Genomic DNA, 18,063 nt, shown 5'->3' with positions numbered 1-18,063 from the left:
AGTCGACAGCCGACAGCAAAAGAGCAGAAGACCGGAGAGGAGAAGAAAAGAAGAGTGGACAGCAGAAGAGGGGACAGCAAAAGAGCAGAAGACCCTGGAGAGGAGAAGACAAGAAGGGCGGACAGCAAAAGAGCAGAAGACCCTGGAGAGGAGAAGACCCCGGAGAGGAGAAGACCCCGGAGAGGAGAAGACAAGAAGAGTCAGATGAAGATTTTTAATAAACTTTCCAAAACGTCTCTTGTCGTTATTTCCATACACTGCCTTTTATGTGGTGAATGAGTAGGGGTACAGTGTACCCCATACCCATTCACATAGGGAGGGGGTCCGGGATCTGGGGGGCCCCTTGTTAAAGGGGGCTTCCAGATTCCGATGAGCCCCCTGCCCGCAGACCCCCACAACCACCGGCCAGGGTTGTGGGGATGAGGCCCTTGTCCTCATCAACATGAGTGCAAGGTGCTTTGAGGTGGGGGGTGCAGAGCTCCCCCTGCCCCAAAGCACCAACACCCCCCCATGTTGAGGGCATGTGGCCTGGTGTGGTCCAGGAGGGGTGGGGCCGCTCGCTCGTCCCCTCCCCTTTCCTGGCCTGCCGGGCTGCATGCTCGGATAAGGGTCTGGTATGGATTTTGGGGGGGACCCCACGCCGTTTTTTCGGCATGGGGCTACCCTCAAATTCCATACCAGACCCGAAGGGCCTGGTTTGGAACCTTGGGGGGGACCCCCACGCCGTTTTTTTCCCATTTTGGCGTGGAGTTCCCCCTCAAGATTCTCACATCGCAAGTCGCCCCGCAAGTCGGATCCGACTTGCGGTGTTGCGGTGCGACCTCCATTCAAATCAATAGGCTCCCATAGGCAACCATTGATTTTGAATGGAAGAAAAAAAAACGCTGCTAAAAGCAACGTGGCAAAACGTGCAATAATGCCAATGGAAAAAGCTACTGAAAGCACGTTTTTACAGCTGCTTTTTCCGGCGTCAGAACTAACTTTGACGTACGTTTTTTCTAACGCCCCGTGGGCATGGGGCCTTAAAGTGGAACAAAATGGCAAAATAAAAATATACAACGCAGTCTGTCTGTGGTAGTAACACAGCAGTTCTTATTTCATTGCTGCAATGTACTTTTAGGACAGGTTCATCCTGCCAGTCAATACATTATATACCCTGTTCTTCCTGTAACAGGGTGACAATGCTGCAAATTTGCACAGCAGCGTTCCCCCGTTGTGGACAGGGGAGTCTTTCATGGACATGTCATTTTTAATGGCCTTTACCTAACCACTTGCCACTGTGCCACTGCACCACTGTACATTTATTGCGGTGGGGTGGCATGGCCAGGCTCAGTCATGTACAGTAATATACAGTGTATGTGACTGCGCTCTTACGGGTCTGTGGGCGCCCGCTGCCAACCTGCATTGTGATTGGACTGACAGTGATTTTGTCAACAAGTATCAGCCAATGATTTTGGCTAAAACCTACTGATCAGCTGTGTCCAATCACAGCCCAGAGTTCTGTGTTGACAAACACACAGGACTCTGTGTAAACAGAAGACCGATCTTGCGGTTTCTTCTCCCTGAAAAGCAGGGAGAAAGAAAAATTGGAAAGATTGCAAATAAAGGCAACTCATATTACACACATTACACATTGTTAGACACACAGGTAACCCCTTGATTGCCCCTAAATGTTAACCCCTTCCCAGCCAGTGTCTTTAGTACAGTGACAGTATTACAGTATCTCACAAAAGTATGTACATCCTCAACATTTTTGTAAATAATTTATGATTTCTTTTCAACAACACTGAAGAAATTACACTTTGCTACAATGTAAAGTAGTGAGTGTACAGCTTGTATAACGGTGTAAATTTGCTGTCCCCTCAAAATAACTCAACACACAGCCATTCATGTCTAAACTTCTGGCAACAAAAGTGAGTACACCCCTAAGTGACAATGTCCAAACTGGGCCCAATTAGCCATTTTCCCTCCCCGGTGTCATGTGACTCGTTAGTGTTACAAGGTCTCAGGTGTGATTGGGGAGCAGGTGTGTTAAATTTAATGTTATCGCTCTCCCTCTCTCATACTGGTCACTGGAAGTTCAACATGGCACCTACCGGTGGGACGGGAGACCCGGGCGAGCCGCGGAAGGCGGGGGGAGGGGAGGAGCGTCCTCTCCCTCTCCTTGTGATGACAGCTTAGCGGCTTCTCAGCCGCATCGGTTGTAATTACAAGACTGCCGACTGTCGGCTATGGACGCCGGTACCGGTGGTGATGCCACTAGCTGCAGGCATCACTCCGGTACAGCACTTTCCCGAAATATCGGCAATATCGGTAACCTCAGGGGCTAATTCCGATATATCAGGGAAAGTGCATATCGGCCCCCGATATATCGGCATTGCCGATAACCGGTCGATCCCTAGTTTTTTTCTTAACAAAAGTGGAGTTATGCTTTTAAGCAGCATAGTGCTCAAATCTTCCGGAGGTCAGGCCGTTAAAAGACAAACTATATGTAAGAGACAAACTAAAGTCTAACTCCGGCTAACACGTTTTAATTAGTTACAGCAACATTTTTTTCTTTTTTGAAAAAAAGGTTTGAACCACATTAATAAAAGCTCAATGTTGTAAGCACTCCTGCCAGTGTTGTCTTTTTCTAGCACATATAAACTCATACAGCCACTGACGAATCATCTTCCCGACAGCCGACCGCGTCAAGCCTGCCGATGTTAAAATCGTAGCCGCCTTGGGAGACTCATTAACGGTAGGAGATGCCGGGTGATCTTTGAGTGTTTGGGGACTCTGGTTGTATTTCTGAGCCATCCAATAATGTGTTTATTATTACAGACAGCCATTGGGGCCAACGCCACCAGCGTCCTGCAGCTCCCAACCGAATACCGACAATTCTCCTGGAGGTAGGCAAGTCAACCGCACTCAGATTGGGGCTAATTCACTCTATATGCGGTGAAAGGCGTTTTATGGTATGGTAAAATATCTGTCACCGCAGAGACACACAGGAAACAAGTGTTTGCTATGTGTCCCATTCATACTCCAACACAGGCAAGTGCTGTGCCGCAGCGTGCTGCAGAAAGTTGTAGACATACTGCATTATATCGCAGCACACTGGCCCGAATCGCACCGCAATGTCAGTCAGTGCAGCCCATCGAGTTTCCCGACATAGCAGTGAATGAAGTCTATGTTTTGTACACTTCAAATAAAGCTTATACAAAACCCCCCAAAAAGGGAGCCATGTGATGCATAGCTCCCAACCGTCCCTGATTTCAGGGGACTGTCCCTGATTTGGAACACTCTTTCCTCCTCATTTGTCCTTATTTTGGTCTGATCTATGTACAGTAGTTGTATAAAAAATTCACTTCTTATCTTTCAAAAAGTGTTTCCTAGTGCTAAACCATACCTCCCAACTTTTTAAAATGGGAACGTGGGACGCCTATTAGCAAAAGTATGCAGGCATAGGCCACACCCCCTGCCACGCCCCCTTAAAGAAAATTATAAAAAAAAAAATGATTAGTTAAACTTTTTTTTACTGCTATTCCTTTATACTGGTTTTTGAAATTTACAAATACAAGAATTTAGAAGTTGGGTGAAAGGTTTAGCACTGGGAAATACTTTTTGAAAGACAAAAAGTGCATTTTTCTATACAACTATATAGATCAGACCAAAATGAGGGACAAATTAGGAGGAAAGAGGGACTTTATTCCCTATCAGGGACAGTCCCTCAAAATCAGGGACAGTTGGGAGCTATGGCTAAACCTTTCATCCGATTTCTAAATTTCTGAATTTATACATTTCAAAAGCCAATATAAAGGAATAGTAGTGGTAAAACAAATGCACTTGTGGGTTTAACTATTTTTTTTTTGTATAATTCTTATGTTTACATTTTTTTAATTAAATTTCTTTACATACATAACAGATAAAAATATGACATTAACAAAAACATCACTTTATACAAGACAATAAAATGTTGGTCTCCAGCATATATGTGTTACCCTTCAACTATTTTTCTTTTCATTTCCCCTTTCTTTTTCTTCCTTTTTCCCTCCCTTCCTTCCTTCCTCCCTTCCCACCTAATCTCTCCACCCCCCCCCCCCCAAAAAAAACCCTAAAAAGTTGTGCTCAATTTATGTATTAGCGATTAAAGTAAGGGGTGTATCTCAGGGTAGAAACCATGTTCATCCACTCTATATAATGTGAACAAAAACCTTAAAACATTTGTAAATGTTACACTAAATAATTTATTTAAGGGTATATATATATATATACACAGTATCTCACAAAAGTGAGTACACCCCTCACATTTTTGTAAATATTTTATTCTATCTTTTCATGTGACAACACTGAAGAAATGACACTTTGCTACAATGTAAAGTAGTGAGTGTACAGCTTGTATAACAGTGTAAATTTGCTGTGCCCTCAAAATAACTCAACACACAGCCATTAAGGTCTCAACTGCTGGCAACAAAAGTGAGTACACCCCTAAGTGACAATGTCCAAATTGGGCCCAATCAGCCATTTTCCCTCCCCGGTGTCATGTGACCCGTTAGTGTTACAAGGTCTCAGGTGTGAATGGGGAGCAGGTGTGTTAAATTTGGTGTTATCGCTCTCACTCTCTCATACTGGTCACTGGAAGTTCAACATGGCACCTCATGGCAAAGAACTCTCTGAGCATCTGAAAAAAAGAATTGTTGCTCTACATAAAAATGGCCTAGGCTATAAGAAGATTGCCAAGAACCTGAAACTGAGCTGCAGCATGGTGGCCAAGACCATACAGTGGTTTAACAGGACAGGTTCCACTCAGAGCAGGCCTCGCCATGGTCAACCAAAGAAGAATAGCCTGTCACTGTAGCCTGCCACCAGAAGTAGCCTGTCACTGTAGCCTGTCACCAGATGCAGCCTGTCACTGTAGCCTGCCACCAGATGCAGCCTGTCACTGTAGCCTGCCACCAGATGCAGCCTGTCACTGTAGCCTGTCACCAGATGCAGCCTGTCACTGTAGCCTGCCACCAGATATAGCCTGTCGCTGTAGCCTGCCACCAGATGCAGCCTGTCACTGTAGCCTGCCACCAGATATAACCTGTCGCTGTAGCCTGCCACCAGATGCAGCCTGTCACTGTAGCCTGCCACCAGATGTAGCCTGTCACTGTAGCCTGCCACCAGATATAGCCTGTCGCTGTAGCCTGCCACCAGAATCAGCTTGTCACTGTAGCCTGCCACCAGATGCAGCCTGTCACTGTAGCCTGCCACCAGATGCAGCCTGTCACTATAGCCTGCCACCAGATGCAGCCTGTCACTATAGCCTGCCACCAGATGTAGCCTGTCACTATAGCCTGCCACCAGATGTAGCCTGTCACTGTAGCCTGCCACCAGATGCAGCCTGTCACTGTAGCCTGCCACCAGATGGCCTCCCCAGCTTTGTGGCCTCTCTAGGAATCCAGCATTCAAGTACAGAAACAGGGAAACTGGCATATGCACAGTACAGGACAGGGTTCTGCTCCAATCAGTTTTTGGAATGTATGGAGGTGGATCCAAGAACGGTGATACGGGAGGTGATGCAGTCTCTCTGCTCCCCCGCTGCTCACCATTCCCCAGCTTCAAACAGGGCACAGCATGGCACCGGTCTGTGGCCCAGGACCTATAGACAGGACCTTCACCTGCTACAATCTTACACATTGATATAATTATTATTTTTTTATCTTTCCAGTATTGGAGGTTATGGAAATATGTCTAATCTCATCACCCTGCCTAGTAAGTGTTTTATAATGATTCATATCGTTATTATATTTTGTTTTATTTTAGATAAACCATGAAATATATTTTTAGAAAGACTAGTACCGAATTCTATAATTATATCCGCTACCTACCATCCCCTCTACAGCAGTGCTAAGGGCTCTATTCCTAACATTGACAATGCTAACAGGAGGGGCAGAGACACAGACTATTGAGAGGAAATCTCATCATTGTGGGAGGAGCAGAGACGCAATCTACTGCAGGGAAACCTCCCCATTGTGGGAGGGGCAGAGACACAAACTACTGCAGGAAATCTCACCATTGTGGGAGTGGCAGAGACACAAACTACTGCAGGAAATCTCACCATTGTGGGAGGGGCAGAGACATCAACTACTGCAGGAAATCTCACCATTGTGGGAGGGGCAGAGACAAACTACTGCAGGAAATCTCACCATTGTGAGAGGGGCAGAGACACAAAATACTGTAGGAAATCTCACCATTGTGGGAGGGGCAGAGACACAAAATACTGCAGGAAATCTCACCATTGCGAGAGGGGCAGAGACATTGTGAGAGGGGGGGAACCTCTGGGTGAATTTAAGTTGGAAAAGGATCTGGGGGTCCTAGTGGACAACAGGCTTGGCAGTGGCATGCAATGCCAAGCAGCTGCAAGCAAAGCCAACAGAATACTGGCATGTATAAAAAAGGGGATTGACTCCAGAAATAAAGATATTATTCTCCCACTCTACGAGACTCTGGTCCGGCCACATCTGGAGTATTCTGTCCAGTTCTGGGCACCGGTCCTCAGAAGGGATGTGCTGGAACTGGAGAGAGTCCAGAGAAGTGCAACAAAGACAAATAGGGGAATGGAGGACATCAGCTATGAGGAAAGACTACAAGCACTGAACGTATTCTCTCTGGAGAAGAGACGATTGAGGGGAGATATGATATCAATGTACAAATACTCTACTGGTGATGACCCTAGCATAAGGAACAAACTTTTCAGAGAAAGGGAATACAATAAGACACGTGGCCACTCACTAAAACTAGAGGAAAAACTGTTTAACCTTAAAATACGTAAGGGGTTCTTTACTGTCAGAGCAGTAAGGATATGGAATTCTCTTCCACAAGTAGTGGTATCAGCAGGGAGCATCGATAGTTTCAAAAAACTATTAGAGGGGCACCTTAAAGACCACAACATACAGGGGTATACAATGTACGGGTAACATCAAACACACACACACATCATAGGTTGAACTGGATGGACTGCTGTCTTTTTTCAACCTCACAAACTATGTAACTATGTAACATAAACTACTGCAGGAAATCTCCCTATTGTGGGAGGGGCAGAGACACAAACTAATGCAGGAAATCTCATCATTGTGGGAGGGGCAGAGACATAAAATACTGCAGGAAATCTCACCATTGTGGGAGGGGCGAGGCACAAACTACTGCAGGAAATCTCATCATTGTGGGAGAGACCAAGACTAGATATGTATTGTTCAATTTGTTTCGAATTAAAATTCAGAAGAACTTTTCGTTATTAATTACAAAAGTAACAAATTTAAACAAATCAGAAATAACAAATCAAAATTTTGGACAAAATTTGAATTAAAATAGTTTTCTACTCAAATTTGAATTTCCAAAGAGAAAAAAATAGAATAGAAAATAAAGGAATAGAATAAAAAAGAATATAATATAAAATAAAAGAAAAGACTAAAATAGAGTAGAACAGAACAGAATACAAAATAAAAGAATAGAAAAAATAGAATAGAGAAAAAAAAGGTTAGAATAGAAAGTAAAAGAATAGAGTAAAACAGAGCAAAATAGAATATAAAGAAAAGAACAGAATAAAATAAAATAGAATAGAAAAAAGGTAATAGAATAGAATAAAAAACAAAATAGAAAATAATATAATAAAAAAAGAATATAACCATGTTATAAAATACGAATTTTGAAAAGCATAAATTCAAATTCAAATAGAATAGAATAGAATAGAAAAGGAATTAATAGAATAGAAAATAATAGAATAGAATAAACAATAGAAAATAATAGTATAAAATAGAAAGAATATAACAACTCTACTGTTTTCTGAAATTCAAATTTCGAATAGAATAAACTCAAATTTTTAATAGAATAGAAAAGAAAAGAACAAAGCGGAAATTAAAAAATAGAATAGAAAAAAACAATAGAATAGAATGAAATATAAAGAATATAATTATCTTCCACAATTCAAATTTCAAAATGTTATAAATTTGATTAAGAATGGAATTACATTTGAATGCAATTCAAGTGGAATTAGAAAAATTCTAATTGATTTGAATTCAAATGAATGAAACGAATTCCAAAAATGAATTAAACTAATTTAACTAAACAAATTTATGTAAATAACAAATTGAAACAAAACAATTTTTTTTTCGATCTGCACATGATTAACCAAAAGAGTTGCACTTGAATAATTTTTCTTTAGTTATTTTAGTTATATAATGTTTTTTACTTAGATATTTTGAAGATTTTTAATCCGGATGTTGTTGGCTTTGCAAAGAAAAGCACCTTGAGCTACCGACCAGCTGAGCTGGAGGCTACTGGACTAAACCTGGCCGTAACTGGAGCCAATTCTAAGTAAGGATTATACATCTAATATATTATGTATTTCATAACTATTGCATTTTTTTATAGTGTTTATATGTTATACCTGGAGAGCGCTGATGTCACTTCTGTACAATATAATTTGCATCTAGAAAGCGGTGATGTCACTTCTGTATAATATAACTTACACTTGTGCTCATAAGTTTACATACCCCGGCATCTTGGCCATTTTTCAGAGAATATGAATGATAACACAAATACTTTTCTTTCACTCATGGTTGGTGTTTGGCTGAAGCCATTTATTGTCAATCAACTGTTTTTACTCTTTAAATCATAATGACAACAGAAACTACCCAATTGACCCTGATCAAAAGTTTACATACCCCAGTTCTTAATACAGTGTATTGCCCCTTTTAACATCAATGACAGCTTGAAGCCTTTTGTGATATTTGTGGATGAGGCTCTTTATCTCCTCAGATGGTAAAGCTGCCCATTTTTCCTGGCAAAAAGCCTCCAGTTCCTGTAACTCTTGGGCTGTCTTGCATGAACGGCACGTTTGAGATCTCCCCAGAGTGGCTCAATGATATTGAGGTCAGGAGACTGAGATGGCCACTCCAGAACCTTCACTTTATTCTGCTGTAGCCAATGACGGGTGGACTTGGCCTTGTGTTTGAGATCATTGTCATATTGGAATGTCCAAGTACGTCCAATGCGAAGCTTCCGGGCTGATGAATGCAAATTTTCCTCCAGTATTTTTTGATAACATACTGCATCTATCGTGCCATCAATTCTGACCAAATTTCCTGTGTCTTTGTAGCTCACACATCCCCAAAACATCTGCTATCCACCTCCGTGTTTCACAGTAGGAATGGTATACCGTTCATCATAGGCCTTGTTGACTCCTCTCCAAATGTAGCGTTTATGGTTGTGGCGAAAAAGCTCAATTTTGGTCCCATCACTCCAAATGACTTTGTGTCAGATGGTTTGAGGCTTGTCTCTGTGTGGTTTGGCGTATTGTAGGTGGGATACTTTGTGGCATTTGCGTAGTAATGGCTTTCTTCTGGCGACTCGACCATGCAACCCATCTTTCTTCAAGTGCCTCCTTATTGTGCATCTTGAAACAGCCACACCACATGTTTTCAGAGAGTCCTGTATTTCACCTGAAGTTATTTGTGGGTTTTTCTTTGCATCCCAAACAATTTTCCTGGCATTTGTTGTTGAAATTTTAGTTGGTCTACCTGACCATGGTTTGGTTTCAACAGAACCCCTCATTTTCCACTTCTTAATTATAGTTTGAAAACTGTTGATTGGCATTCTCAATTCCTTGGATATCTTTTTATATCCCTTTCCTGTTTTCTACAGTTCAACTACCTCTTCCCGCACGCAGATCCTTTGACAATTCTTTGCTTTCCCCATGACTCAGAATCCAGAAACGTCAGTGCAGCACTGGATGAAAGATGCAAGGGTCTGTCAGGAGTCCAGAAACTCATCAACCTTTTATAAACACACACTAATTACCAGCAAACAGATCACAGGTGAGGATGGTTACCTTTAATAGCCATTCAAACCCCTTTGTGTCAACTTGTGTGCATGTTATCAGGCCAAAATCACCAGGGTATGAAAACTTTTGATCAGGGTCATTTGGGTAGTTTCTGTTGTCATTATAATTTAAAAAGAGTAAACACAGTTGAATGATAATAAATGGCTTCAGCCAAACACTAACCATGAGTGGAAGAAAAGTCTTTGTGTTATCATTCATATTCTCTGAAAAATGGCCAAGAAATCATTTATTCTGCCAGGGTGTGTAAACTTATGAGCACAACTGTATATCTAGAGAGCGGTGATGTCACTCCTGTATAATATAACTTATATCTGGAGAACGGTGATGTCACTCCTGTATGATAAAACCTATATTTAGAGAGCAGTGATGTCACCCCTGCATAATATAAAATATCTAGAGAGCAGTGATGTCACACCTGTGTAATATAATTTGCATCTAGAGAGTGGCGATGTCACTTCTGTATAATATAACGTATATTTAGAGAGCGGTGATGTCAGTTCTGTATAATATAAGATATATTTAGAGAGTGGTGATGTCACTTCTGTATAATATTGTTATGTAACGGTATGAGCCAAATGATCAGACCAGTGGTGATGTGCAATTTCTACTTTACTTAACAATGAAAATCAACTTAGATTACACAGGAGATCATGTGAACAAGGGTTTGCAGTACAAAACAGCAATATAAGAGCAGGGAAACAGGCATAAAATATATGAAAACAATTCTACTGCATTTCTACTAATGGCCACTGGATGGCAGCAGAGTGCTCTGAGTTCAGTTTACTGATAGAATAGAGAGCTAGAGAAATCTCACCTGTCCAAGATATTAATCATAATTCAGCAGACTATGAGCTGAGGGGATTTCCTGCTGGCACAGACTTCACACTGGCACTGCTGATGCTGACTTTGGCCAGGAGGCTCTGGGGGCTATAGATATGACCACCCCACTATTTGGACAGCTTCTCCACATGGACTGTAACAGAGTCCTCTCCAGTGACTGGGGCTTGGACAGATGCTGCGTGCTCTTGTGCTCACTGCTGGTGGCCCGCACACCAGACTTATCAGGTGAGGACCCAGCACCTGGGGACAGCACACTTTCCCAGTCACTGCTGTCCCATCAGGCAGGATCTCTCTGAGCACAGGAAGCTGGGAGGGACTTGTGATAGTGGCAGGTATTAGACCCCTGGCCTTCTCATCCACCTCGTGACCAAAGACTAAGCAATCGCACACCCTGCCGTCACTTGCGTTACCATGTCATTCTCATCTGCACCCGGCACACAGATTGTCCAGCTTGCGGGACTCCAATCTAGATGCCAGCAGACTGAGAGCGATTGTCACCGGGCTAATTAAACAATTAACCCTTTCTCTGCCACCACCTCTACGTTATAATGAGCCTAGAGGACACTCCTGATTTTACAAATATCAATTATGACTTTAGAATAACCGCCTGTAACACACACTGTCACCTCAGACAAGAATGTTTCAGATAGGTTAGCCTAAACAGTAGCGCGCTTTCAGGAGGCAGGTTCGTTTGGGTCAGTTTGCGTGTAAGAGCTTAGAGACAAAGTTACCACTTTTCAAAATAAGGTTTAATTATAAGAAAGGTTAAAAGTGGTGCGAATAAAAATATTTACAGAAAAATGGGTTACAAAGAAATAGAGACACAATACAGCAATTTAGAAATATGAATATAAAGAGTGAAAATACTTGCATTAAAACGGTCCTTGTATTACCTTAGTTTCAGAAGCTGAACAGGTATGATTGGTTCCCCTTGGGCGATGTTATGGCTTCGATGGTAGGATGAGAACTGAGCTCTCGATCAGTTCCTGCCCTTTTTCACTGACCCCCCAGGGGGTGTCATCAGAAGTACTTGGCCAATAGGCTCTGAGTCTATAAACTTCTAAGGGACCTCCTGGTTTGACAGATTATTAAAAGCACCCATATCTTGAGATATGTAACGGTTACATGCTTGAAACCGATATTTTATGGTCCGGTTTTGATATCCTATCTTTAGACACTAAACATGGGTTATCTCGGAATAACCTCTGACCTGTAAGGCAGCTGATCAATAGCTTGTCTTTCCTAGGCATGAAGGTGTTCAAGTTTGATCTTAATTCGATCTGTATTTTATCTGGCATTCAAATATATATTTTCTAGAGACATATCTTGCTTGTGTATGAAATTAGGATGTTTTGTGATTAACTGTGTCATTTTCGAATGACCTAGGAGCCATATGGCTGTGTTCAGATTACCAATTAACTCTGAGGACGGGGAGACGGAATGTCTGTGCGGTCAGTCGGCTTGTATATATTAAAGGTGTGAAAAATGTCAGCTGTGCAGGAACCTGGCATTCAGTGACCCAGGGGGTCATTAACACTGCCAAAAGGCTGGGGGGATGAGGGCTGGTAAGAAATGACCCATTTGAGCTCGAAACACAAGATGGATGCTTGCGACAGCGCTTGAACGAAATGGCTGCCTGATAAACTACAATTACAGGGCTGGCATTTATGCTCCCTGGGCATGTCCAGGAGCTCATGGGATGCTGGGAGCCCAGAGGATTGTGGGGAGTTGAGTTAAAGGGACTTGCACCTGAATCTGGATAAAGGGGCACACCACTACAATATAACATATTTAGAGAGCAGTGATGTAAGACCTTTAACTTATATCTGGAGAGCAGTAATGTCACTGGTGTCACATGACTTGGCTATTTAGTGCTCCTAATGGAATTAATCATGTTTGTAGATATTTTCTATCACCTTCTGCTTAATTTCCTTTCATTTCAGCAAGTTTCCGGAGCAGACCAGACATTTGATTGATACAATGAAAACTCTCCCGGTAATAGTCTGTGTTATATAAATCTATAGACAATACTGGGGGGGGGGGGGGATTATGTGAAGTATGGCTTGTTAGTGGCTCTGTCCTTGGTGACACCGATTGGCCACACAATAATTTGCCACATTGTATTTTTCCGCTGGATCCGCTCTCAGTGTCTTCCTGTCTCATTAGGGGATAAACTATGGAGAGGATTGGAAAGTCATCACCATATTTATTGGCGCCAATGATCTGTGCGACTACTGTAAAAATAAGGTAAGAGGAGCACTCATGAATTACCATGCAACATTTCTCCATGACAGGTCCACTTTAATATCATCGCACTCCCGGATGATTTATACTTGGCTACATTCTGTCTGAGGATACATCTGATTGGTTGCTGAGAGTTACTGTCCCTGTCCACCATAATCCAAGGATCAGCATTAAAACGTTATTAAACCCAAAATCAAACATTTATTATATTGCAGCTTACCAATTCTTAGATATGATGGCTGCATTTGTTTTCTTTTTTAGACTTTCTAAGTCTGTTGTTTTTCAAAAGAATAGGCTCTCCTGCAATTCTTTTCGGCTTACAGTGTTTAGACAAACCATTTACCAGTGGCAGGGGTGCTTACAATGATCAGCTTTTATTTATTCATGTAAAACCTTTAGGCTAAAAGGAGAAAACTTTTACTGTAACTGATTATAAAGTGTGGGCTGAAGCTTGTCTTTAATTTGTTAGTGCGAAAAAACTCACAGTTGTTTAGACTAGCAGCTCATTTTTTATCCTTCTCTATTTTAATTTCCTATTGATCTTAAGCGAGATTTTCCTAGGCGCGATCACGTGAGTGTACAACACTTAACATTTCCCATTTAATTTGTTAGTGTATCTAAATCTGTTAATACATCTAACACTCCCCTCCCCCCAGACTGACAATGCTACTGTTCAAAGGTGCCCCCGGGCTCCTTCATCCACAGTAGGGGCGCTCCTATACAGGAGGTGTGTTACTGGCCAGATCACCAGGTGAGGGGGAAAAGCTTAAAAAAAGAAAACGAATGCAGCCACCACATCTAATGATTGGTAAGCTGCAATATATTACATTTTTGGTTTTGGGTTTAATATTGCTTTAACCAGTTCTGGACCGGAAGGATTTTCGTGCGTTATTTTTACGGACAATTGCGCGGTCGTGCGACGCTGTACCCAAATAAAATTGATGTCCTTTTTTTCCCACAAACAGAGCTTTCTTTTGGTGGTATTTGATCACCTGTGCGATTTTTATTTTTTGCATTATAAACCAAAAAAACGCGACAATTCTGAAAACAAAAACAATATTTTTCACATTCTGGTATATGACATTCCCAAAAAAAATAATTAAAAAATCGATTTTTTCATCATTTTAGGCCAATTTGTATTCTGCTACATATTTTTGCCCAAAAAATACCAATAAGCGTATTTTAAATGGTTTGCACAAAATTTATCGCGTCTACAAACTAGGGGAAAGATTTATGTCATTTTTTTTTTTTTACTAGTAATGGCGGCGATCTGCGATTTTTAGCGGGACTGCGACATTGCGGCGGACAAATCGGACCCCTAACTGACATTTTTGACACTTTTGGGGGGACCAGTGACATTACTACAGTAATCAGTTCTAAAAATATGCACTGTTACTGTAATAATGACACTGGCAGGGAAGGGGTTAACACCAGGGGCGAACAAAGGGTTATTTGTGAGCCTAGGGGAGTGTTTTCTAACTGTGGGGGGGATGGCCTTGTGAAATGATCACAGAGACCTGTGATCCTATATAGAAGGATCACAGGCGCTCTGTGATCATTTCAGAGAGACAACCGGTCAGCTGGGTTTACAACAGCCGAAGGCTCTTCTCTCTAGACGGGAAGCGATCGCGGATGTCAGGCGGCAATCATTGCTGATTGCCGCCAGTCCCGTGCATCCGCATCCCCACTGCATAGTGGGGGCGAGAGCGCGCCGCTGGTGGCGTGCGCCACCAGGAGCACTACCGCAGATCGCCGTACAGCGAGCCGAGCCAGCCTGCAGTTTTTATGCAGCGGGCGGTCGGCAAGTGGTTAATGTCATATACTGTGTACTTACTGTATAAAATATTGTATACTGACAGATCATCATAGAGAAGATTATAACATCATGTATTATTATCTTGCAGACGCTGTACTCAGTAGAATCATTTATCAGCAGTGTGACTGAGTCTCTGGATATGATGCAGAAAGAGGTACAGTATAGCATAGGAAATATGAGATTGTATGAGCTAGAGGCTTTACTGCACACATCTGTCATACCAGAGGCATAACCAGAACCTTCAGGAACCCGGTGCAAGAAACCATCAAGGCCCCCCCCGACAGGAAGGGGGACCATGTGACAGGAGGGGGGGAGTGTGACGGGGGAGGGGCAGCATTACAGGAGGGGAGGGCCAGTATTACAGGAGGGGGGCAGTATGACAGGAGAGGGGGCAGTGTTACAGGAGGAAGGCAGTATAGCAGGAGTGGGGCAGAGTGACAGGAGGGAGGCACTGTGACAGGAGGGGAGCAATATGACATGGGGCATTGTGACAGGTGAAGGGGGCAGTGTGACAGGGTGGGAAGGCAGTATGACAGCAGGGGGTTGGTGTGACAGCAGGGGGAGGCAGTTTGACAGCAAGGGGGGAAGTGTGACAGGAGTAGGGAGCAGTTTGACAATATAAGCCAGCAATACCAGCCAGCAGTACCCGCCAGCAATACAAGCCAGCAGGTACTAGCCAGCTGTACCAGCCAGCAGTACCCACCAGCAGTACCCACCAGCAGTACCCGCCAGCAATTCAAGCCAGCAGTACCAGCCAGCAGTACCCACCAGCAATACAAGCCATCAGTACCAGCCAGCAGTACTAGGCAGCAGTACCCACCAGCAGTACCCACCAACAGTACCCGCCAGCAGTACCCACCAACAGTACGTGCCAGAAGTACCTACCAGCAATACCAGCCAGCAAACCAGACAGCAGTCCCCTCTATTAGTAGCCGCCAGCACTACCTACCAACAATACCAGCCAGCAGTACCTGCTAGCAGCTTCAGCCAGCAGTACCCATCAGCAGTACCAGGCAACAGTACCTACCAGCAGTACCAGCCAGCAGTACCCACCAACAGTACCAGCCAGCAATACCTGCCAGCAGTAACCACCAGAAGTACCAGCCAGCAGTACCCACCAGCAGTACCAGCCAGCAGTTCCCCCGCCAGCAGTACCCACCATTCTTCAGCAGTACCCGTCAGCAGTACCAGTCAACAGTACCCGCCAGCAGCACCAGCCAGCAGTACCCACCAGCAGTACTTGCCAGCAGTACCCACCAGTAGTACCTGCCAGTAGTACCAGCCGCAGTATCCACCAGCAGTACCAGCCAGCAGTAGTGATGGGCCGAATACCCCCCCCCCCTGTTTAGTTCGCACCAGAAAATCTCGAACAGGGAAAAAGTTCTAGTGAACATGCGAACTCTATTAAAGCCTATTGGACACGAACATGAAAAAACAAAAGTCCTCATTTTAAAGGCTTATATGCAAGTTATTGTCATAAAAGGTGTATGGGGACCTGGGTACTGCCCTGGAGGATGCAAAATACATTTTTAAAACGATAGTTTTTACAGGAGCAGTGATTTAAATAATGCTTCAAGTGAAACAATGCAAATTAAAAATTCCTTTAAATATCATGCCTGGGGGTCCCCTTAATGTGCCCGTAAAGTGGCACATTTGTGCAATGTATGTAGCCTGTTGCCGCAATACTGACATTGCTAAAGGAAAATATGTAATTTAAACTTGCTCACGGCTGTAATGTATTGTCGGCTCCCAGCAATACAGATAAAAAAAAACATGAAAAAATGGCTTGGGGTCCCCCCCCAAAATCCTTACCAGACCCTTATCCAAGCATGCAGCCTGGCAGGCAAGGATGGGGGGGGGGGAAAGCGAGCACCTCCCCCGAACCATACCAGGCCGCTTCCCCTTAACATGGGGAGAGTACTTTGGGGTGCCCTCCAAAGCACCTTGTACAACAAGGAAGACATCGGTCCCCAAAAAGGGGATTTAATACAGCATGGACAAAAGAGTAAAGAGAAATAGTATAAAAAGTCAAAAGTTTATTGTATACATAGTAGTTAAAAAACAACAAAAAGGGACTGGGTACAAATTACTCCAAGTCCTGTAAAAGCATACAGACTAATGCAGAGGACAAACGTGGTACAATCATTTGTGCCGTGATACAATTACCAAATCAACTAGTCGGCATATAGTTGGCCTGTGGATAGTGATTCGGAACAAATGACATGTTTCGAAATCTATTCATGATTTCTTCTTCAGGGGAAAAATGGCACAGGGATGTCTGTAGTTAGAGGTAATCAATGCAAACAGTCAGCAATAAATTACAACATTGTGTGTGTTAAAGAGTCATCATATGCAATTCAAAAAAAATAGTAAATATCAGTCTATAGTCAAAATGTTGATTGTCTATGCATGTGTTCACCCAGCGTGGTGCCCCAAGAGGATAACATAAATAAGTACCTTACCCTAGGTCTGTCTGTAGGGGTCAAGATAAAAAGGGGGTGTAAAAAAGGATCAGAGGAAACGAGGGGAATCCTCACTCATGAAAAACCAGCATAAAACTCAACACTGAAGCATAAACCATTGAATATAGATGGTGGTTTTTTGGGGTCCAATAGAGCGCACCAGGCCTGAAGTGTCCAGGTAGTATCATGTAAAGAGCAAAGAGGGAGTTGTCCTCAAAAACATGATGTTTTAATGTGGTGCCAAAAAGAGGGGCCTGTGGTAGGTAATACCCTCCCAAAGAAGCATCCCGCAAGGATCACCCAAAGTAGGTCAGGTCATGCAGGTCAGGTGCATGCTTTGGCCAATCACAAGCACTTAATGCACTGTAATCGCGCAGTGCATAATGGGTCACTCATCGGCAGGCAAACTTGCCGCCAAACGTCCCAGGTGTTCATGTGTTCAGCACCTCAACACCTGATGTTCGGGTCAAACTTACGTTTAACTCGAACATTAAGCCTATCTCTAACCAACAGTACCAGCTCTGGAGGACAGCCAGCAGCAGCTACCAGCTATACCCGCCTGGGGGACAGCAACAGCCAGCGATACCTGCAGTAATCCTGAGGAAGAAGTGAAGATTGAGGTCAGTTGAGGTCTGTTTTTCAGGTGGACCAATTCAGACCCTCTATTCACCTCTATAGAGTCCCTCTATTCACCTCTATAGAGTGGCAGATGTGTCCAGACTTGTGTCCGTTTACAGCTGCCTATCTACAATCCGATCCACTTAAAAAAAACAGAAAGGCATCCATACCCTTCTGTCTGGGCGGATCGGATTGGAGGGCCCATAGAGTAGAGC

General features: G+C 43.3%; 1 protein-coding gene across 1 annotated transcript in view; it reads left to right on the top strand.

Annotated features, from left to right (window-relative positions):
* Positions 1-18,063, top strand: part of LOC309569450 (phospholipase B1, membrane-associated-like) — a gene marked incomplete at its 5' end in the record, with an annotated part of 37,788 nt that overhangs the window by 6,836 nt on the left and 12,889 nt on the right. The window contains 7 exons of the mRNA XM_082275289.1: positions 2,682-2,740; positions 2,824-2,891; positions 5,696-5,739; positions 8,220-8,340; positions 12,652-12,703; positions 12,875-12,955; positions 14,857-14,922. Of these exons, the coding sequence (XP_082131415.1) occupies positions 2,682-2,740; positions 2,824-2,891; positions 5,696-5,739; positions 8,220-8,340; positions 12,652-12,703; positions 12,875-12,955; positions 14,857-14,922 (491 nt within the window). The remainder of the gene's footprint in view (positions 1-2,681; positions 2,741-2,823; positions 2,892-5,695; positions 5,740-8,219; positions 8,341-12,651; positions 12,704-12,874; positions 12,956-14,856; positions 14,923-18,063) is intronic.

This window comes from Pelophylax lessonae, assembly GCF_965119305.1.
Source record: "Pelophylax lessonae genome assembly, chromosome: 13".
NCBI classification, from domain to species: Eukaryota; Metazoa; Chordata; class Amphibia; order Anura; family Ranidae; genus Pelophylax; species Pelophylax lessonae.
Note: the sequence above shows the minus strand (reverse complement) of the source record. Positions and strands in the feature narration are given on the sequence as shown.